General features: G+C 35.6%; 1 protein-coding gene across 1 annotated transcript in view; it reads left to right on the top strand.

Moving 5' to 3' along the window:
- Positions 1 to 200: 200 nt before the first annotated feature.
- Positions 201 to 24,355, top strand: part of LOC139145040 (atrial natriuretic peptide receptor 1-like) — a 59,782-nt gene continuing 35,627 nt past the window's right edge. The window contains exons 1-2 of the mRNA XM_070715961.1: positions 201 to 429; positions 23,113 to 23,222. Coding sequence (XP_070572062.1) covers positions 206 to 429; positions 23,113 to 23,222 — 334 coding nt within the window. The 5' untranslated portion in view covers positions 201 to 205. The remainder of the gene's footprint in view (positions 430 to 23,112; positions 23,223 to 24,355) is intronic.

The raw sequence follows: 24,355 nt of genomic DNA, 5'->3' as shown, positions 1-24,355 counted from the left end.
CTGCTACTGAATACGAAAAGATTACTTTATTTCGCAAAGCAGTTGCGTGCTCTCCTGCGTGCTCTCTCTGAACTGCGCTACATACAGCATAATGGCGAAACACACTTTCCATAACAATAGTCGCCACAGCAACAGGTTGCTATAGATACCACCTCGTCAAGTAAAGACAAGTCAATCACATTCACTTGTGTGCGCGACTGCGGCAATGGCGTCAACGCGCTCGCTTGTCTTGGTCAACATCGCGTGCCTTTTTATCGTCGTAATGAAACACTGCAACGGAGTCAGAAATGTGAAACTAGGGATTCTGATTCCCTGGAGCGGTTGGACCGACTTGGATTATGATTTCAGCGGACAGCACAACGCTGGCGCAGTAAGCGTAGCTCTGGACGCTATCAGTGAAATGAACATGATAGAAGAAATCAACTTCAGGTAACGTACCGGTAACAAATGCTTGCGAAGTTTTAATGTAGCAAAAACAGAAAAAAAAACACGAACATGTAAAGATGCTGGTCAGACGGAGAGCTTGATTTTGGAAGAGTGGATTATGTGTTTCGCTCATTTCGGCAAGTGGGTCCACGTATCATCTAGTGTTTCAGGCACTAGAAAAGTCTGTCTCGGCAATTTCGATGGTTAAATTTACTTTACGGCCAAATGCAAAGTCTGCTGTATCATTAGCATTTCAGACCATTTATTTCCTTTTTTAGTCTTTTTTTTTAAATTTTCGTTCATTATATCGCCCTTCGAGATAAGATATTATTTTCGTTATCGTGTTTGTCTGCCGAGGAGGAACTCCTTTTCTTCTCTTTGTTTGGTTTTCTTTTTTTCCTGCGTCAGAGAATTACAATATCTCCGGAAGTCTCGAATTAGAAGAAAACGCTGAAGAATATAATATTAAGACATATGAGGATGACATTCAACCTTTAATTTTCGAATTTAAAGATGTTCTATTTGTAACAGTAGCGAAAGGTTGCAGCGATTGTCTCAAAGGCGTAACGGAACAGTTCTCACTCAGCATGCTGTTGACAGTGTATCAATCTACTGATAATGTTTTTTTCAATGTATGTCTGGTTTACCTATCTCCATGGCAATGTCAAATTCGAATTCGTAAATGCGTTTGACTCGTAACAAATACAAAGCAAATTTATTCCTAAATTTCATGTTCATTGCACTGATAAACAATGTTTGCAAAAGTATGAGATAATCATAAATAAGGGTGTGTGTGTCACAACAAGAGACTCTTTGTAACATTCGAAATTCCTTCCTGAAAGTATCAGAGAAATTATATGAGCAAATACATGTAAATGGTCTATGCTTAGTTACTGCTATTACAGCAGGAGCAGAGGTCCATAGGATATGATGGATTTGAAATTCACGAGTTTTGATATCTTTGGTCACTTTGAATTGGTTCGAATAAGACCAAGGTTTAACTCGTGTTTTTATAACTGAACATGGGGAGCAGCTGTGCATGTCTCGTTACAGTTAGTGGAGGACTGAAAGTGGAAAGTGGTTATTGCTCTTAGTCCGCGGCTAATACCTAAACGAAATCTCGACCAAATTGCATGTCATTTGCTATTTTGTATGTTCATTGAAAGGTGTAGTTTAACCGTTAGTATAGTTGACGGAATGCCTACATAATTTGTGTCAATCCACACAAGGGAAAATTTACCACTGGGACACATTTCTTCGATAACTGTATAATACTGCATAGACAGTAAGGGAACGACAGTGACTGCAAAAATACAAGCCGTACGAGAGAGAGAGAGAGAGAGAGAGAGAGGAGAGAGAGAGAGGGCTGACAAAGAGACAGAAAGACAGGCATTTAGAGACGGACACAGACGCTTTATCACAATAATTTGCGCCATATCATCTTTTAATTATTAAATGACCCAATAAGACACATCGACAATTAGATGCATAGGAAAATGGAATATTTTTACAAATACAACCTCAGTAGCTTCAATTTTGCACATTCTTTGTATGATTTTTAATTTCAAGCTAACTTCATGTCATGATGTTGTACTCAGAGAAATGGTTTTCCTTGTAATTACAAGAAATGTATGATTAAATTCTAATCTAGATAGGATATCAGGTGCATCTAAAATGGCGACTGCAAATGTAAAGCTTCATTTAAAGACCCATTAGCTGTAACTTTGGTCTTTTTTAATTTTTTTTGTTTCTGTGTATCATCTGCAGTTTCTGGTTTGAATCCCTGAACCATTGAGAAATTCCTAATATTTAGCTCATAAATATACCTTTAAGTATAATCTGCATTGTTATTGTTTACATTTTGTGTTCAGGTCCGGATTAGAATACATTTATCAACAATAACAATGGTCATTTCACATATACAGGCTGTGTTGGCAAGCAAGACACCGGGCATTGGTCATGATGATCGGATTATAGTAAAATTCTGTAGTTGATACATTAACACAGAGTAGTTGAAAAATAAGTCAACAGTTACAGCTAATGTCCGTTTAAAAATTTGTTCGTTATAGCCATGCCCACGGAACATACATTGATATTAATATAACAAACTGACCCAAGACTGACCCTTTATGTACGGAAGCGTATTCGTGCCATTTTTTTAAGAAAGAAAAAAAATAAAACAATTTCGTAATTACGAGATTGAGAACTCGAAATTATGAGTTTTTGATTCTCGTAAGTATAAGATTTTAATTCTAATTCTAGTAATTACGAGTTTTTGATTCTCGTAATTACGAGTTTTAATTCTCGTCATCATGTGGCTCATTATTTACTCAAATGGCATATTGAAATCGCCTCTTCACATTGTATTTTGGCCTTGATCCACATCATTACTTGTCTGTGAACTCTGTACGTACATGATCAACAATCAAGATTAAGTTTATAGTTCTCACTTGTACCCGATGTTTAAAGGTTTTATACATCTAAACTTTGTTCATAATGACAGCACATTCATAATGCAATACCGTATCTGAAAAAAATGCATTTATTCAGAGCATTAATTAATGAATTAGATTGAACTGCAATTCAGACTTATAAACTTACAAGTAGGAAACAATATTGATTGCAAATGGCATTGGTAGCAGATACCTTTCTTCAAAAGTTCATCATCCAACATCATAATTTCAGCACAACATAATGTATTGACGAAACACATCGATATACAACGCACACTGCACGCATCAAAACGACAAAGTATCTACGTTTGTATCTTAAACATAGGAATTTAAAGGGAGAAAGTCGGCCATTTTTCATGAATGTTGTTTGATACGAGATATTACTTACTTAACTGCTAATGATGTATGTGATAAACAGAACAAAACATACCTGATTGTCCAAAAGATAAACCTAATATCCCTTTTATACGAATATGTTAATTGTGCAAGTTTTCCTGACAGGTGAGGGAAGTCACCCTGTTTTCAAATCTCTCTAATGTGATGGCAAAAGGGACAATAGCTGCAATATTTACCTCAATTTATAGTTTTGGTTGTACAGAGAACATTATTATTGTTTATCAAGAAATTTATTACAAAATTTAACAACACCTACATATATACATATATAATTTCACATTACAGATATGGCAAATTTTGTCATATAAAATATTTAATAGTTACCCTGTAGGCTACCATTAGAAGTGAAATAATAATATTAGGTGGAATTCCAATATCATGTGTGTTGTCCACAACTGAACTTTCAAACAAATATTTAAATATAGGAAGAAAATTATTCATAGTTTTATCATATACTTCAATGTATAGTGAATCAACATTTTTTGTCAAATTCCAAAATCAAATTTCTTGTACACATATGCACTTGTAACCAGCCTATTCTAATCGAGTACATTTATGTAAATTATCCAACGTCTATATACGCAAAAGTATAGCCAGTTTTATATTTGAAAAAAGTATTCACATATTTTTCATAGACTCCCATTTATAATGGATGAACATTTTCAGTGAAACTCCAAATCAAATTTCTTGTATCAACACGCACATGTACATTTATATCAATTATTAAACGTCTATAAATGCACAGACATTGCCAGTTTTATATTGAAAAAAAATATTCACACTTTCGTCATAGACTATCGTGTATAATGAATCAATATTTTCCGTGAAATTCCAAAATTACATTTCTTGTACACCCATGCACCCGTAACGACACTGTAGTCATCAAATACATTTAGATTAATTATCAAAGGTCTATAAATGCATAGATATTGCTAATTTTATCTGTTCATAATCTTCTCATAGACTAAAATGTAGTAAATCAACATTATCAATGAAATCCAAAAATCAACTTTTTGTACACATATGCACTTTTTACCTGCCACTTCAAGAAAAGTATATTAACATGACTTATCAAATCTATATATATATGTACAGATACAAAGATTTTATGGGAAAAACGTTAATAGTTTGCCCAAAAGACTCCCATGTATATGGACGAAGTACTATATCGGCCTCATTTTGCCCTCTCCAAAAGGCGTGCGTAAAATTCCATGGACCTTCAATAATGCTTTCGCCAAATATTGCGACCCACCTGTACTTTATGTCCAATTCCCTTGAGGTGGGGATTTCAAAATTATAGCAAGTCAGAAAGGCGGTACTTGAACGCTTGTGAGTTTCTTAGGGGGACATTTGAAAAAATCAGAACTGTTTTTGGATTCTCCCGCCCTTCCGACTCCAGAGGTGTTTGTGAATGCAGCCATACATCAGACATTGCAGACATATAGTAGTAGTAGTAGTAGTAGTAGTAGTAGTACTAATAGTAGTAGTAGTAGTAGTTTTTCAAATATCTTTATTTCACATAGGTCCCTACATACTAAAACTGTAAAAGGAAATTTTTACATTTCAAGGAACCAAAGGAAATATAAGATACAAATAAAAGAAAATCACTACAAAGTGATGGTCGGCATTGAACAGAAAACGTCATGAATGACAAAAGTAAATGTCAGCAAGAAAGACATATCTTAAACCCATCACATAATATTTCAAAGATGACACAACCTAGCGATGTACAAAAGCAGGGAAGTTTCTTAAATGTGAAAATTGAGCTGACCATCATGAGTGTCACAAAGAATATCATCAAAAGCCCAAGTAATATTAAAAGAATGTAAATTTTCATTGAGACGATGATATTCAAAATTCAAGTCTCAATCTGGTGAAAATCTTGCTTTTAAATATATCCAAAGGATCAACAGGACCCTGGTTTCTAAACACATTTCTTCTTGCTAAATGTATACACAACTTAGCCATTGTAGAAAGGTAAATAAAAAGAGACATTGCACGTCTATGAATAAATACAGAGTTTTTAACAGGAGGATTAATGAAAAACCATGCAATGTTTACAGCTTGCCCAGGTAAAACTAAACGAGATGTTATTGTGGAAATAACACCTAGAAGCGGTTGAATGTTTGGACACTCAAGGAAAGTATGTAAAAGTGAATCAATGTCATTACAGAGAGAACAGTTGGCATGTGAACGGAAACCAGCACGGAACAAAAAAGAACTAGTTTGATAGGCTCCGTGCATAATGCGCCATTGTAAATCCCCTTCTTTCTTTATGATGAGATCACAATAACATGAAGCAAAGTTTGGTTTGATGGAATGTGGAATGCTCAAAATGTCCCTCCAGATGGTGTCTAATCTGTCTGGTAAACATGCATAATGATGAACCATTATCAAGTACTTGTAAATTGCACCTTTTTCTATTTTCACAGAAAATAATTGTGCTCTGTAGAATGTTGCAGCTGAAAAGAATACACAGTATCTGGCGCATTGTTTGGATTGTTGTTACAAAAATGATTTTCAATGACGGATTTCAAACGAATAGGAATAGCCTTGTAAACACATTGTAAAGACATAGAAATAATACGCTGTGAATGAATCGCAACTCTATCACACAAATCTGAAGAAGTTAACCAACGATTTTCCACAGTATTGAAAAGATCACCTATAGTTGTAACTTGAGCGTTGACAAAGGCTGGTACAGTAAAAGGAGACTTATGAACGGGATGCATAATGAGTGGGTTTTGAAAAAGAGGCTCTTTAAGAATGTCAGGAACACTCAGTGGGATTCCTTTACGAATTTTGTCAACAGAATTCCAACAATGTAATAAATCACGATGAAAAGCAGGAATAGCAGCATTACAAAATCAATGTCAGTCGTGAGAAGTAACTGTTTGTCATAATTGAGACCACCAACTCTTCTAAAATAAAAATCTGTGAAATAATACGACGGATGATGAACATCCTGATACAAATACTTTTGAATGTAACTGAGACGTAAAGAAATACAACGAGTTTTAAGATGAATAAGGCCTTGGCCACCTTGAATGAGAGGTAAGTACAGTGTTTCTGAAGGAGTCCAATGACGTCCTTGCCAGAAAAATCTCAGAAAAAGGGTTTGAAGGTAAGAAATTGTTTGATCATCGGGAGTTGTACAAGTCAATCTGTGAAGTAATTTTGATGCAATGAGCTGATTAATGACTAAAACACGACCTCTGTAAGACATGCCAGGTGCAAAAGAAGACCAAAATTTCACCTTGTTTTCAGTGATGTTCACTAATTCAGACCAATTTTTCTGACAATAATTATTTGAGTTACCAACATACACACCGAGCAGTTTTAACCCTGTTGAGTTCCATTTGATATTTAATGGCGTGTCAGTACGATTTCGCCAACTACCAGCCCAGAGACCTTCAGATTTCTTGAGGTTAACTTTTGCATTAGACGCATTTTCATATAACTTAAGAGTGGACTTTAAGTTACTAAAATCTTCATCTCTAGTAATAAAAGCTTCAACATCGTCGGCATACGCAGAAAGGCATGTAGGACTTTGAGCTTCTGGTATTATCAATCCCCTTATGTTACTGTTATTCCTAATCTTATCTAAAAATGGTTCTAAGGCAATCACATAAAGTTGACCAGAAAGTGAGCAACCTTGACGAATCCCACGATTAATTGAAATTGGAGCGGTAATGGAACTATTTATCTTTAAAACTGACTGAATATCTGTGTAGAGAGTTTTAATGTAATTAATAAAGTGGGGGCCAAAACCAAAAGAACTCAGAGTTTTAAAAAGGTAATCATGACTGACACGGTCAAAAGCCTTTTCCTGGTCTAGAGCAACAATACCCAGAGGTGAGTTTGTGTCATTGGCATAGAAAATACTATCTTGTAATAAATTCACATTATCAAATATGTGACGATTTGGAATAGAGCAGGACTGATCAACATGAATTATTTTGGAAAGGACATTACGTAAACGAATTGAGAGAGCTTTCGTGACAATTTTATAGTCGCTACATAACAAGCTAATGGGTCTCCAGTTCTTGACTAAAGTGTTGTCTCCAACTTTCGGGTGAAGACTAAGCACGGCTCTGACAAGAAATAGGAAGCTGATCATTGCGGAAACATTCAATGAAAACTTTATGGAGGTCTTGACCAATAATAGACCAGAATGTTTTGTAAAATTCATTAGGCAAACCATCCATACCTGGAGTACGGTCAGTTGAAAGTTGCTTTACAGCAAAAGTAAGTTCATCAAGAGTAATTTCACCATCAAGGTAATCACGATCTTCCTCGTTCAACTGCACCAAATTGTCGAGAATTGCAGACTGAGCGTTAACGTCAACATGTTCAGCAGAATAAAGCTCCTTGTAGAAATTGTAAAAAATGTCACGAATTTCATCGGGATTTTCTGTTGTTGAGCCGTCATCACGTTTCATGTGAATAATGGGCTTTGATCTTCCCCGCTCTCGTTCAAGAGAATAGAAGAAACTGTTCGAAACATCACTGTGAGTAAGTAATTGGTGACGAGATCGTACAGCTGCACCTCTGCTCTCCAGGTCTACCAACTGAGCCAGAGAACTTTTCTTTTGCTGGTATTCAACAAAGACACTTTTGTCTTCATGTAACTTTTTCTCTAGTTCTTGAATTTCCTTTTCTAGGCGTAGTTTATCCCATTTCAGGTTGTACTGGTTTGAAGTACAATACTGCTGAGTTAAAAGTTTGATTTTCCATTTTCCAATCTCCCACCATGTCCACAAATCACAATATTTATTCTGTTGCTGTCTTCAGTTTAACCAAAAATGCGTAATGATATCTTTATACAGTTCATGCTTCAAGATGCTTGTATTGAGACACCATATTTGGTTGCGGTGTTTGACTTCTTTCTGTGTAACTCTTAACTTTACCAATGAATGATCTGTAAACGTAAGCGCAGAATGATGAATTGAAGCCACCGTAATGCGAGATCTCATCCACTTGTTGATGTAAATCCTGTCAAGACGGGCCTTTTTGTCATTTCTGTGCCAGGTGTAGTTACGGCTGTCCCCATGATAGTGACGCCAACTGTCGACAAGTCTATACTTGTGAATTAAATTATTCAAATAGCAAACTGCACACATGTCAGACTCATTACAATTGATTCTGTCCAATTCTTCATTCAGAGTCCAATTAAAGTCTCCACCAAGGATAATTACACTGTCAACACCTAAGCTTGATAGTAGATCATTCAGCTTGGTAAAACACCACAAACGTTCATTGGATGTAGTATGTCCATACACATTAATAATATTGACTAGGCTGCCATCAACGTGTGCTTGCACATGCAGTAAATGTCCAGGAATTGGTTCTGATGTGCGAATGATATCAATTGTAGAGGAGGGTGAAAACAATATAGCAACACCTGCACTGTTTGTTGAACCATGTGACAAAATACAACGTCCTCTCCAAATCAAAGGCCATAATTTTTCATCACTTGGTATGGTGTGAGTTTCTTGTAAAGGTAACAAGAAGCTGGATTGGAATCTTTGAGGAAATCAAAAAACTTGGAAGCGTTTCATCGAGTCTCGACACCCACGAACATTAAGCGTTACACAGGACAGAGCCATGCCTGTAAATAGGATTGAGAGAAGATGCTTCCACATAACGAAAGTGAACTAAATTTAAGAATCAATCGCAGTTGACCTACCAGTAGTTCTGACATAGTCTTTGATTTTACGAACTAGCTTGTAGATGCGAGCTCTCGTTGAGGTGTTCACGGGCTGTGAAGAGCGATATCCAAGCAACTTTTTCGCAAGTTCTTTCAAATTTGGATGGAAGTCAAAATAATCCTGAATAAACTTCTTTGAATGTTTTGTGTTTTCCAAGAAGTCTGCAATCGATTGAGTTGATACATCATGGAAAAACGGAGAATCCGAAACATCCGACACCACTGATTCATTGTCATCAGTTTCCTTTGGCGTAGAATCTTTAAAACTTCCTTCTGTAGACTGGCTAGCAATATGTTGAGAAGAAAGCCGTGAAAAGGAGATGCTCTGAGAATCAACTGTAGACATATCCATATCCATCGATGCATTGGTCTTGTCTGCAATGTCTTGAGAATCCGGAACGAAGTCAGAAAGTCCGGAGAGAACAAGCGACGGAGTGCAAGCTGGAGAAGAATCTGATGATTCTGAAGCTTGCGTAAAACACAGGTCCGGAGAAGGGGGGAAAGGCGATGGAGGGGTTCGTACCCTCTCATCATCAGTAACATCATTTCCCTTTGAAATTTCGTTGTCAATTGTTCTGTCGTGTTCAAGACAGTTTCTGTATCATCTTTCAAAGACGGTTCACGTTGAACAATGTCAATTTGGTCATCACAAACTATATTTTCTTGTTCCTCATTACCATAGGCATCACTGTTGATTTGGGGTGTATCAGAAATGTCCGCGACGTTATGACCATCAACATTATCAGCCATCGTTGTGTTTTCACGTTGATGTACATCTGTGACCTGATTGGAAAGAGTAGACGAATCACCACTGATTGGTTCCATCGGACCTTGAACTGATTCATCGTTGTTGGTCGGAATTTTGTCACCTCTTTCAAACTGACCGTCGTTAATTACGGTGGCATTGTCTTTTCCTTGTAATGTAGCAGTTGATTCGGTTTGGAGTGATTGTTGACAATCACGCTGAACATGTCCCTTTTGATCACACTTGAAACATTTCATTTCTTTAGTTGAAAGAAAAATTCTGTATCTTTTACCTTCATGTTCGACCGTTAAAGGTCCTTCCCATGTACCGTGGAAGTCGGCATCGATCAGCACTAAAGCTTGTCTTCGAAAGGATCGTACATGCCTCAATTGTTCACTCTTGCATCCGAGAGGAATCGTTTTTATTTTACTCACCAGTTTACCAAAAGTGAGGAGTTCACTTTCAATCACATGATTGGGAATAAACGGTGGAACCCCTGATACGATGACTTTTGTCGCTGGTTTCACAACAGGCTCAACTTGAATCGTGTAGCCGTTCAGTTCAAAACCATTCACACACACGTTTTCCACCCAGGTAACTGAGTTGAAATAAACGATAACTGAATCGTAAACTCTTGAAGCAGCAATAATATTCTGTGGACCAGTAATCGATGAAATGGCCTGTAAATACTTTTCAACGGAGACTCCTTCCATGGATTCACACTTCACACCATGTTTCCTCGTGAGACCGGCAAACGTAGCTAAGCGTCTGTTGTCAATGAATGGCGCGGCCATCTTGGCCTAGGAAACAGCACACGGAAACCACTGAGGGAATCCGCAAAAATCTCTTCAATCAAAAGTTGAAACACACAAAAAACTTGACAGCAGCAGTCCACAACTGGAGCAAAATCAGATGAAACACCGATGTAAGTCCGGAAAACACTGAAGGACTCAAAAACTGTAGCAAAACTCAGAGCACACTACCACGACGTCTACACATGCGTAGTAGTAGTAGTAGTAGTAGCAGTAGTAGTAGTCAGGCATCTAACCAGCACACTGCTATTATTCATTCATTTGTATCTATGTATGTATTACCGCTCACCGTATCTCTTCAGGGAATAGCTGGCCTGCGGACGGTCGGGATACAGGAACAGAGTAGTGGCTCAAAGCCTTCACAGATAACAGTGTTTATTTCTTAAACGTGGATATACCAGGTGGTGTCCCTTCTACCTGCTGCCTGTCTTCTACCTGCGCCCCTTAACCATCCGTCTGCATGCGATAGTAAAGACACCTCTTATATTTAATCTGTGCAGCGGTTGTTTTGCATACATATCAAAGGTTAACCCATTATATCATCCTCTGTACATGTGGACACCGTGCATGATCATACCCTCTCGTACTGCTACGTCAATATTATTTTTATATGGTTTTGTTTATGATATCTTGACTTATTGATCACTGTTGTGAGTCAAAGCCAGGAATACTGTCTCTCATCATCTGAGTAACAGATTTGTCATATTTTGATATAAGATCTCCATATCTACCATAGAACTTCTGAAATGATCCAGCAACCTACTTTGTGAAAATCCCTGTCTCGCTAGCTTTAAGACTAGAAAGCTGTGTCTCACTTGAAAGTCTTTATATGACTCACAAGCTCTACAGTATCTCAGGAGTTGTGAAATGTATACACCATAAGCTGAACCATAAGATGGAATATTACCAGTTAAAAGGGAAAGTTAACGATTTCAAATTAAAATCGCCCCTTTTGTCATACAGCTTAGTGTGTAATTTATTTTGTCTGATTTTAAAAAAGAACAAAAAAAACCCAAACAAAACAGATCAAGGTATGACGCTGAGCTCACACTTTCAGTGGTTTCTTTTATTTCTAACTCATCTGGATAAATGTGATGGAAGTAATTAGATACACCAGAATTGTTCAAACTAATCAGATCATCGATATATCTATGGGTGTTTAAAATACTTTGCAGTTCTTTTAGACTAAAAAGAGACTGCATGAACTCAGTTTCAAATGAATACAAAAAATAAGTCTGTAAGTGCAAGAAGTAGTGCACAGTTTGTCCCCATAGAAATACCCATAGTTTGCAATTTGCCTAAATGTCATTCCGGCAAATGTGATTTATATGTTTCTATTTTTAAGTGTAGCATCTTAATTACTTTAGTGTATTTGCATTGTCACCTAAAATAGCCTGAGTTATGATTGATAACAATATATTTAAAACCTGCGACTGCCATTCTTGTGAAAGAAGGCTCGTTTAACCAATGATGACGATCTAGTTGTCAAGTCAACTGTAGGTATTACGTGATGATAGCAATGCTGACGTCAAAGTGAATGACCTCGGGATCATTCACCTCTTTTCTATGAATGCGTCCCGCATGAACATTTATTTCGAAACAAACCGTGAAATCATACGCATACAAGCCCTTTATAAATCTAGAAAATGGGGAAAATTACATAACTCAAGAAAACACGATGTGTAGTCCTATAAAGCACAATTGATGTATGTTTTTACATGTCGGTAAACATAGTGAGTAGTATGGCGCATTTTTAATGAAAATAATATACAATCCAGGTGTAATTTATCGTAGTAATCGGTGCCGCACTGCTAGTCGGTCACCTTACAAACCTATAAGAGGAAGGATTATATATTGTTAATTATTATTAAAAAGTTCATCTTCCTTTTGCTTGAGACAATTTCTTTTGCTTCGTCTTCAACGCCTTATCTCAAGTATTACACACTTATCATCAATACCTATTTTTCGAATCTTACATTTCTGATTAACACCACATAACACTATATTATCACGTTATAACTTCAGTTATACAAATTTGCGAGATTGGCGGCATTAATGATTCCTGTCTTTTTCAACTCGTGTGGCTCCCTTCGGGGCTAGGGGGCGTCATAGTCGTAAAATCTTCATTTTTAATCCCTCTCTCTCTCTCTCTCTCTCTCTCTCTCTCTCTCTCTCTCTCTCTCTCTCTCTCTCTCTCTCTCTCTCTCTCTCTCTCTCTCTCTCTCTCTCTCTCTCTCAGCGCTACGCACTAACTGCACAACAGTTAGTACAAAATCATTTCTCAAGTTAAGGTATTTGATAAATCATCGAGTAACACCACTCACAATATGCATCGTTTTCTGAATAAACAAGTCTAAAATGGACGATGTCTTAGCTGCTCTACGTAGATGCTTCAAATAAATACATCTTCAAGTAAAATTTTCTGTGCAACGAAGTTCATCTATAACTTCGTACAAAAAACTCACTTTTACTCATTGTGATTGTATAAAATTCCTTTTAAATCTCTTAAAACTCAGCTCCTAAATAACAAAAACATATCGAGAATATCATCCCTTTCTGTTTACACAGACGTTATATCTATTACTGAAATACGTTTCGTACATTAATGCCATAAAATATGATCGTTGCATCAATGATAAAGGTAAATAGCTAATTAAAAGCAACGAAATTCCAATTAATTCAACTGACAGGGTGAAATCATACACAGATGCATTCATATTGAGCTGGCCTCATAACACTCATTCATGTGGACCCTTCTGCCTGATGACTTAATAAAGAAACTTCTCAGTTGTTTTGTGAGGGAGCATTAGTTTTTTACAGGGGGGGGGGTCGGTGGAAATCAGGGGGTGACTTTTACGAAACCGTTTTTAGGGGAGTCAAATTTTACAATCAATGATTGGAAGGGGGGGGGGTCAAATTTTACAAAGGTTTGAATGGAGTTATGGAAAAAACATTTACTTTGGAATCTCACCGAAATGTTGCTTGATCCTCCATACATAATCTATGAGTAGTATATGAGGAAACTGTGAACAATTTCTTTTAAATACAAAACTAGCTAAATATGTGTATTTATAGACTCTTGATTATTGATATTAATGTACTTGATCAGACTAGGGTAGTTACCGGTGCATGTGTGAGCAAGAAATTTGATTTTGGAATTTCACCGAAATGTTGATTCACTATCTTGTCTATGAGGAAACATGATTAGACTAGGGTGGTTACAAGTGGATGTTTGTGCAGGAAATTGGATTTTGGAATTTCACCGAAATGTTGATTCACTATACATGTTGGTCTATGAGGAAACTATAAATAATTTTTTCCAATACAAAACTAGGTAAATCTGTGTATTTATGTACTCTTGATTATTGATATTAGAGTACTAGATTAGACTAGGGCGATTACAAGTTCATGTGTGTGCAAGAAAGTTGATTTTGGAATTTCACCAAAAGTGTTGATTCGCTATACAATGTGGTCTGTGAGGAAACTTTGAATATTTTTTTACAATATTAAACTAGCTATCAAAATCTGTGCTTTTAAAAAAGTTTGACAATTGATATAAATGTACGTGACGAGAATATTATATTTGAAAAACCAATATGATGTTGGAATTTCACCCAGCGATTATTTGTAAAGTTCAAAAAGGATTCTTTGAAAGTTCAAAGGCAAAATGGTAAATTATAAGTCAATTAAGATACTATTGATACGGACTGTGACATCTGGGGGAGGGTAGCAATTTATTGTGCATGATAATTGGGGTGGGTAACTCTTTTTCTTGCAGACACTTTTGAAGGGCCTAATTTTTTAGCCCAGGGCCATAGGGTGCGAAGAGTTTATGAATCAAATCTGATGATTTTTTTTTTGGGGGGGGGTCACATTTTACAATTGATGAATTGGGAGGGGGGTCACATTTTAGAAATTTGATTTGGAGGGGGGGTCGCTTTTTACATTTCATTTATCGCTCAAGTTCCACCGACACCCCCGTCCCCGTAAAAAGCGAATGCTCTCTAAGTCAGAAACGCTTGTGACGTGTGTTCGTGTGTTAATCTTTATCGACATCATAAGAATTACTCAACCAAACTTGATTTAATTATGCAGGCACTCAAACTGTTCTATTGTCGCACTATGCTAAATGTTTGATGTGTGTGTCTTGCAGATATTAGGCTCATTTGCATTGTTTATGAATTTCTGTATATTAGTACTGAATGCACTGATTTTGGGTTTGACCTCTGCTCTTAATTAATCATACCTAGTTTAAGTTGTAGAGAGTGTTTGATGAGCATGACATCCTAATTACTAGCTCACTTGCATATTCATGAATTCTGCGATTTGGCCACATGTCAAAACTTTATTAAAGGAATGTGTTTGACTTCAAAAATGTGCCAGGTGACCTGTAAAGTGTCAGTTATGAATAGCATTATTGTAAGCTTATGTCTCCACTACTTCGTCCAACAATTAGTATTGAATTGAAAACCAGATATGAACTGAAAATGCTCATGTGTTTCATTATATTGCAGTTATGTGTAAATTTGAACCTTTGCCACATGTTTGCAACTTCATTGAAGGTGTTATGATCAGCTTAATGAATAATATTCACCACAGATTAATTCTAAATCCAAGTATATATCCCCAATCAGGAAAGTTCATTAAAATATCCAAATTAGGAATTGACTGAAATGTTCTCATTACATATGCAAATTAGGAATTGGCTGAAGTAAAAATGTTAAATGACTTTCCATATGAATTTTTTCGTATCATATTATCTTTAATGTAAAAAGCAGTTCGTCAACTTTGGTCCAGTCAAGACAGATTAATATCCTTAATTAGGAAAGTTCATTAAATTTACAAATAAGGATTTGGCCAAAGTAAAAATGCTTAATGACTTTCAATGTTGTATCATAGTATCTTTAATGTACGTAGCAAGTTTCGTCAAATTTGGTCTAGTCAATACAGATAAATATCCCTAATTAAGAAAGTTCATCGAATCACATCAAATTCATTAAATATGCAAATGAGCCCTAAATTAACTTGACACTGTTCAATGTTTCATAGCACAATTAAATGTTTATCGGATCAATATCTGTAGCACGTTTCACCAAATTTAGTGCCGTAATTTCAGAGTTATATACCTAATTATAAAGTTCATTAAATATGCAAATGAACCCTTAATTAACTTCACACTACTAAATGCTTTACAACACAGTTAGATATCTCTCGGATCAGTATATGCAGCAGTTTTCATCACATTTGATGCAGTTATTTCGTAGTTATATGACTAATTATAAAACTTCATGAAATATGCAAATGACCTATTTGTTAACTTGACACTGCCAAATGCTTCTCAGTACAATTGGATATTTATCAGATCAACATCTGTAGCAAGTTTCATCAAATTGAATGCTGTAATTTTGGAGTAATATCACTAATTACAAAGTTCATTAAATATGCAAATGAACCCTTAATTTACTCCACACAACTAAATTCTTTACATCAAAATTAGATATCTATCGAATCAGGATATGCAGCAGTTTTCATCACACTTGGTGCAGTTATTTTGGAGTTATATGACTAATTACAAAACTTTATAAAATATGCAAATGACCTATTTGTTAACTTGACACTGCCAAATGCTTCTCAGTACAATTAGATATTTATCAGATCAGTATCTGTACCCGACTTCACTCGTAATTTCAGAGTTTTATACCTAATCATTAAATATGCAAATGAAGCCTTAATTAACTTCACACTACTAAATGCTTTACTCCACAGTAAGATATCAGCCGGATCTGTATCTGCAGCAGATTTCATCACATTTGGTGCAGTTATATTGGAGTTATATGACTAATAACAAAACTTCATAAAATATGCAAATGAGCTATTTCTTAACTTGACACTGCCCAATGCTTCTAAGTATAATTAGATATATATCAGATCAATATTTGTTGCAAGTATCATCAAGTTTGCTGCACGAATTTCATAGTTATGACACTAATAACAAAAGTTCATTAAATATGCAAATGAGCAGATAATTGACATGACACTCACACTATCATCATAATGTTCTGAGATTGTCATCTGTGAAAAGTTTCATGAAATTTTGTGCAGTATTTATTTATATATGTCTACACCGTCATTACCGTCTCCATAGGCAAACCATTGTACGGAAAAAAACGATATGGCATAACTTCATTAATATGCAAGCCACACTAACCAAAATCTAATCAGTTCATGCAAGTAGCATATGGTAGCTCTCTACCAAATCTGACTTGAATCCGTTCAGGCGTTTTTTGCTCACGTGTTCACACACGTGAGCATATGGTTTAGCCATGTCTGTCTGTGTGTGTGCGTGTGTCTGTGTGTCTGTGTGTGTGTGTCCGTGTGTCTGTATCCCCATTATCTCAAAAACGGCTGAACATATTTCAGTCAAATTTAATAGACATCTTCAGAATTCAAATGGCTAGAACTGAAAAGGTTTTGGTGGGCGTGGCTTGCATACTTTTTGTTAATTTGCATAATTAATGATTTTAGAGAAAACAGATATACATTAAAACAACTGCACACAATTTGATGAGATTTGCTACAAATGTTGATCACACCAAGATATATCAGCAGTGGGAACCATTAAGGGGTGCCGTGAAAGATAGTTGCTAATTTGCATATTTAATGAATTTTCCTAATTAGGGATATATATCTGATTTGACACCATCAAAATTGACCAAACTTGCTACATGTATTGAAGATACTATGATACAATATTATTGAAAGTCATTTAGCATTTTCTCTTCAGGTAATTCCTAATTTGCATATTTAATGAACTTTCCTAATTGGGATATATATCTGATTTGACACGATCAAAATTGACCAAACTTGCTACATGTATTGAAGATACGATGATACAATATTATTGAAAGTCATTTAGCATTTTCTCTTGAGACAATTCCTAATTTGCATATTTAATGAACTTTGCTAATTAGGGATATATATCTGAATTGACTTGACCAAAGTTGACAAAACTTGCTACATGTATTGGAGATATTATAATACAACATTATTGAAAATCATAAAGCATTTTTACTTCAGCCAATTCCTAATTTACATATTTGATGAACTTTGCTAATTAGGGATGTATATCTGAATTGACTATACCAAAATTTATGAAACTTGCTATATACATTAAAGACACTATGATACAACATTATTGAAAGTCATTTAACAGTTTTACTTCAGCCAATTCAGAATTTGCATATTTAATGAATTTTCCTAATTAGGGATATATATCTGAATTAACTTGATTGTAGTGGTTGAAACTTGCTGTATACATCAAAGATACTGTGATATAACATTATTGAAAGTCAAAAGACAATTTTACTTCGGCCGATTCCTAATTTGCATATTAAATGACTTTTCATAATTAGGGATATATATATGAATTGACTTGATCAAAATTAATGAAACTTGCTATGTACATTAAAGACACTATAATACAATATTATTGTAAGTTAGTAAACATTTTTCCTTCTGCCAATTCCTAATTTACATATTTAATGAACTTTGCTAATTAGGGATATATATCTGAATTGACTGGACCAAAGTTGATGAAACTTGCTATATACACTAACGATACTATGATACAACATTATTGAAAGTCATTAAGCATTTTTTCTTCAGCCAATTCCTAATTTTCATTTTCAATGATATTTTCTAATTGGGGATATATACTGGGATTTACTTGATCAAAGTTGGCAAAACATGCTGTGTACATTAATGATTATGCCAGGTTAAAACAATATTGAAGGTCATTTCACATTTTCATGTCAGCTTATTTATAGTTTGCATATCTAATGAGCTTTCACAGTTTGGCATATATGGCTTGAAGGACTTGGCTAAATCTTAGTAAAGGTAATTACACTTGCTATATAAAGTGGTGGTACAATGACAGCAGTCAAAGAAGGTATTTGTATTCTAGCTAATTACGTATTTGTATACTTCATGATCTTTTAGAATTAATCGGCGGTGAATATTGTTCATTATGTTGATCGTAATACTTTCAATGAAGTTGCAAACATGTGCCAAAGGTTCAAATTTACACATAAATGCAATAATAATGAAACACGTGAGCATTTTCAGTTCATATCTGGTTGCTCACGTGTTTACACACGTGGACATATGTCGCAGCGATGTCTGTCTGTCTGTCTGTCTGTCTATCTGTGTGTCTGTCTGTCTGTCTGTCTGTTAGTCCGATGTCTCAAAAACGGCTTCTCAGATCAGAATCAAATCTGGTGCATAGATTCAGTTAGCAAATGGCAAGAATTGATTAGTTTTTGGTGGGCGAGGCTTGCATACTTTTTGCTCATTTGCATAATTAATGATTTTAGAAAAAATGGATATATATTAAAAACGACTACACACAATTTGATGAGATTTACTGCAAATGTTGATCATACCAAGATATATCAGCAGTGGGAACCATTAAGAGATGACATGAAAGATAGTTGCTAATTTGCATATTAAATGAATTTTCCTAATAAGGGATATATGTCTGATTTGACTCGATCAAAATCGACCAAACTTGGTATGTATATTAAAGATACTATGATTTAACATTATTGAAAGTCATTAAGCGTTTTAACTGCAGCCAATTCCTAATTTACATATTTAATAAACTTTGCTAATTAGAGATATATATTTCAATAGACTGGACCAAAGTTGATGAATCTTTCTACATATATTGAAGCTACTATGATACAACATTTTTTGAAAGCATATTTAATAAACTTTCCCAATCAGGGATATATATCTGAATTAAATTGATTGTAGTTGTTGAAACTTGCTATATACATCAAAGATACTGTGATATAACATTATTGAAAGTCAAAAGACATATTTTTACTTCAGCCAATTCCTAATTTTCATATTAAATGAATTTTCATAATGTGGGATATTTATCTGTATTGACTTGATGAAACTTGCTATGTACATTAAAGACAGTCATTAAGCATTTTCTCTTCAGCCAATTCCTAATTTGCATATTTAATGAACTTTCCTAATTAGGGATATATATCTGAATCGACTTGACCAAAGTTGACAAAACTTGCTACTTTTATTGCATATACCATGATACAACATTATTGAAAATCATTAAGCAGTTTTACTTAAGCCAATTCCTAATTTACATATTTAATGAACTTTGCTTATTAGGGATATATACCGAGATTTACTTGATCAAAGTTGGCAAAACATGCTATGTACATTGATGATTATACCTGGTTAAAACAATATCAAAAGTCATTTCACATTTTCATGTCAGCTTATTTATAATTTGCATGTCTAATGAGCTATCACAGCTCGGCATATATGGCTTGAAGGACTTGGCCAATGGTAATTACACTTGCTATATAAAGTGGAGATACAATGATAGCAGTCAAAGAACTTTAATATTTTTATTTCAGCTTATTACATATTTGTATACTTCATGACCTAATCGGCAGTGATTATTGTTCATTATGTTGATCATAATACTTTCAATGAAGTTGTAAACATGTGGCAAAGGTTCAATTTTACACAACTGCAATAGATAATGAAACACGTGAGCATTTTAAGTTCATATCTGGTTGAGTTATCGTTTAAACAGACAGACACACAGACACACACACACACACACACACACACACACACACACACGGACAGACAGACAGACATCGCTATGACATTAGCCCACGTGTTCACACACGTGAGATGAAAATGGCTTGGACTCCAAAAGTGTCCCTATGACCTCAATAGTGATCCCTGGATAATTCTGATGACTATACTAGTATGCTCTCACTGCTATATCCAACTACTTTTGTCTAATTGAATCAAATTGTGGTATTCTACAAGTAACCTTAATCTTTAATTTTATATCTGACTTGCATTATTAAATGGCAGTTATAGCTATGACCTCGACGTTGTCCTTATCAACTAAGGGAGCTTTCAGTAATTACAGGGGGTGGGCCGGGGAATGCGGGGGAGGGTCACTTTTTAGAAAGCAGTTCAAGGGGGAGGGTCACTCATGACAGAAGCTGATTTTATGATCAAAACTTTGATTGTCCGTGTGATATTTCCTGAATAGGAAATCACCAACAAAATACGTACACATTATCCACAGGTTTCACAAACAAAGAAAATGCAGTGGTATCCTACATTAAACACCTTGAACAGTTAAAACTGATAAAAGACAAGCGACAAAAACATATGCAACAGGTGGAAAAGTGTATATCAATTATCAAATGTACATAAATGCAAAGATATTGTCAGTTTTATATTGGAAAAAATTGTGCATAGTTTCATCATAGACCGCCATGCATAACATTTTGGTGAAATTCCAAAATCAAATTTCTTGCACAACCATGGACTTATAACCACTCTAGTCTAATCAAGAACAATAGTGTAAATAATCCAGCATACATAAATGCACAGATTTATCTAATTTTGTACTAAAAAAATTATTCATAGTTTCATCATAGACCGCCATGCATAGTGAATCGACATGCAAAGATTTACCTATTTTTGTATTTGAAAAAAACTATTCATAGTTTCATCATAGACACCATGGATAGTGAACTAACTTTTTGATGAAATTCAGAAATCAATTTCTTGTGCCCAAATGCACATTTTACTTCCAAATTCAAGCAAAGTACATTTAAATACATTTTTAAACATATATGATATACAGATATAGCATGTTTTGTGGGGGAAAATTGTCAATAATTTGCCTTATAGACTCCATGTATTATGATTTGAAATTTTTGGACGAAGCACTAAATCAGCCACATCTTGCCTTCTTATAGTTGCACAAAATATGGTGACCCTCCCTCAAATGTATGAAATACCATATCTCTTCAAAAATTCTTGCGTGATAAATTGCGACTGTCCTCCAAAAACACCAGCCATCCCCTCTGTAATTTGTCCCTAACATAACAATTGAACCAACTGTTATGTAAATTAGCTGATACTTTTTCAGTTATTCCTGGAGAGGGTCCAGTTTTAGAATGTCGGACAAGGGGGAGGGTCACATTTTAGACAGGATGGGGAGGGTCACATTTTACGGTACAGGTGTGCGCGAAATTCCCCGACCCACCCCCCTGTAATTACTCAAAGCTCCCTAACAAGCAACGTGTAGGAAATGTATACATGGAAAAAAACACTATCCATTAATCTTATAAGTTCCGTTCCAAGCTATGATTTAATGTTGATTAAAGCCTTCAATATAAGCAAATATTACGATTTCAAAACCGTCCAAATGTATTGGAGGCATACTTTTGGAAAGCACTAGCCCAGGCCGCCGTCTCATACTTTTATATCCATCTTGAAGTATTAAATAAAAGCAATCAGTATAACTTCAAAACATCGATATTACTTCAAATCTTTCCCTCAGTTTTAGGAAAGGTATATGTTTTCAAAACACTAGCCCTATCTTTTATTCAACTAGAAGAATTAAATAGCGTCAACTAGTATGACTTCAAAATTGTGCATGACTTCAATAGCATCTCTTTACAGGTTAGGTATATTTTTGAAAATAGCAGTAGCCTCTCCCCCTTGATAATTCTGCCTTGAGCCCTATTCCTCTGCTTTTTCATATGCATTTTAAAACAGCGATTAGTATGACTTCAACTACGTAAATATGAATTCAAATGCGTCATTTTAAAGAGTAGCTATATTTATATATAGTCACTAGGCCCTCCAATCGTTAATTCTGTCCTCAGCCTTAATTTTGTACTATTTAAAATCCAACTTGAAAAGTGTTAAAAAGCGGCCAATATTACTTCAAAATCTCAATGTGACTACAAAGCGTCCCATTATGCGGTGGGTATTGTCAGACTTGAATTTAACCCCTATCTTACTGCACATTAAGCATCCATTGGGGACATCTTTTAGGTCACGGACACCATTGTCCGTGACCTAAAAGATGTACACATCCACCCTCCGTCTGCTTGTTTTTGTAAAGACAACTCCTATATACAATCTGTACAGTCGTTATTTTCATACAACTGAAATGTTATTTCCTTGTTTTGCCCTCTGTACACGTGGATATCATGGATGACAGACCCTCACACACTGCTACGTCAATATCATTACAATTTTATGGTTTTGTATATGATTTCTTTACTTATTGATCATCAGGCGAAAGGTAACAAGTGTAGGTATTACGTAATAATAGCAAAGTTGACGTCGAAGTGAATGATCGCTGTAACATATGTATGTATGTATGTATGTATGTATGTATGTATGTTTGTTTGTATTTGTTTGTTTGTGTTTGTTTGTTTGTTTGTTGTGTAAGTTTATTTTTGTTGAATTTCAAGTTGCAAATGTAGTTCAGAAACACTTCGTAACTGATGACGTTTAACTTCCTCATCTCCACGTTTATCGAAAAATATCACGTCTTGTATGTTTTAAAGAAAACGCAACCAGGATAGAGCGATATGGGCTTGGGTATCTGGTAGTGATTTAACTAAATCTCTTACACACAAACAAACAAAAACACACAAATTCTATTTAGGTTTATGAAACACTAAATATTGGATCTTTCTATTCCAGTATCGCAACACGTGACTCCAGATGTGACCCAAAATATGCTGCGGCGGGCACAGTAGAACTCGCAATGGAAGAGAAGGTTGACGTCATCATCGGACCCCCGTGTTCAATTGGTAACTATCGAAAATTGCAAATGTTTGGAACGTTTCATAATGGCTGCGTTTTGTAGCTATTTTGCTAGATGTGTTGCACTTTAATCGTCATTTTGCCACGTTGATCATATTCTGTTTAATACAAAATTTCCCATGGATACATGTAAGATGCCCCAAAATAAAAATTAAAAATTTACTTGTAATTCAAAGAGGTAATACCTGAGCCGAAGTTAATACCTTTGCCGAAGGAGATGCGCAAGATTGAGCTATGAACACCGAGCCGCCTTGCGAATTCTATATGGAGCGAATTGTACAAAATAATTCACGTTGTCACAAGCAACGTTTGTCATCTCTTAAAAATGGATTTATCCTCAGGTCGTGTACGTCACGACCTCCCGCGTCTATGTCATACGCCCACTTGGCCAATTTTGAGTCCTTTTGTTTTGATATTGCCGCCAATATTGAGGTTCATATTCGTATGCCTAGACTCGACCGCCGTCTGAACGTCAATGGTACGAAAAAGAGTACGTACACTTTCTTGCCGTGGACGTGCAGTTTCTGCTAGAATAACATGGGTCAAGTGCTGCGGCCGGGCCGCACGGTAAGCCTCCACGCCGGGTGACAAATAAACGATCGTGCATTAGTACCTGCAGCTCGCACGTTTTCGCGCCGCATGTGTTCATTTTCTTCTGGGTTTTTGATAGCTTTGAGATCGTTGAATAACCTATGGAACTGCAGGTGTTTTATCTCAAGGATCCATGAGGAAATGACCGGGTCTGTTTGTCTCGCGTCCTTTTCAAAATGGATGAATGAGTGCAGAAGTAGAAATTGAACAGTGACATTGAACGAAGACTCACTTCTGGCTGATCAACAATTGAATCGAATAGCCATCTTTTGTTGTGGGCAGTCTACTCGAGAAGCAGTGACGAGAGATGTGAATTAATTTGCATAAGTAACAGCTAGAAAGTGACAAGACCTTGTCCGTAGACAAGAGTATTATTCTTGTGATTAACGAGCACGTCTCCTTTTATTATCGCCTATAATGTTTTTTCTCTACTCGTCACAGGTGATGATGTAAATAAATATTCAAGAGGCTGCGTGCAAATAGTTTAGGTTTATTGTGTGGACGGTTTATGTTGAAACAAGCATTATTG

The sequence above is a fragment of the Ptychodera flava genome, chromosome 12, assembly GCF_041260155.1.
Source record: "Ptychodera flava strain L36383 chromosome 12, AS_Pfla_20210202, whole genome shotgun sequence".
Taxonomy (NCBI): domain Eukaryota; kingdom Metazoa; phylum Hemichordata; class Enteropneusta; family Ptychoderidae; genus Ptychodera; species Ptychodera flava.
The sequence above is the reverse complement of the archived record's forward strand: the minus strand, read 5'-3'. Positions and strand labels throughout refer to the sequence as shown.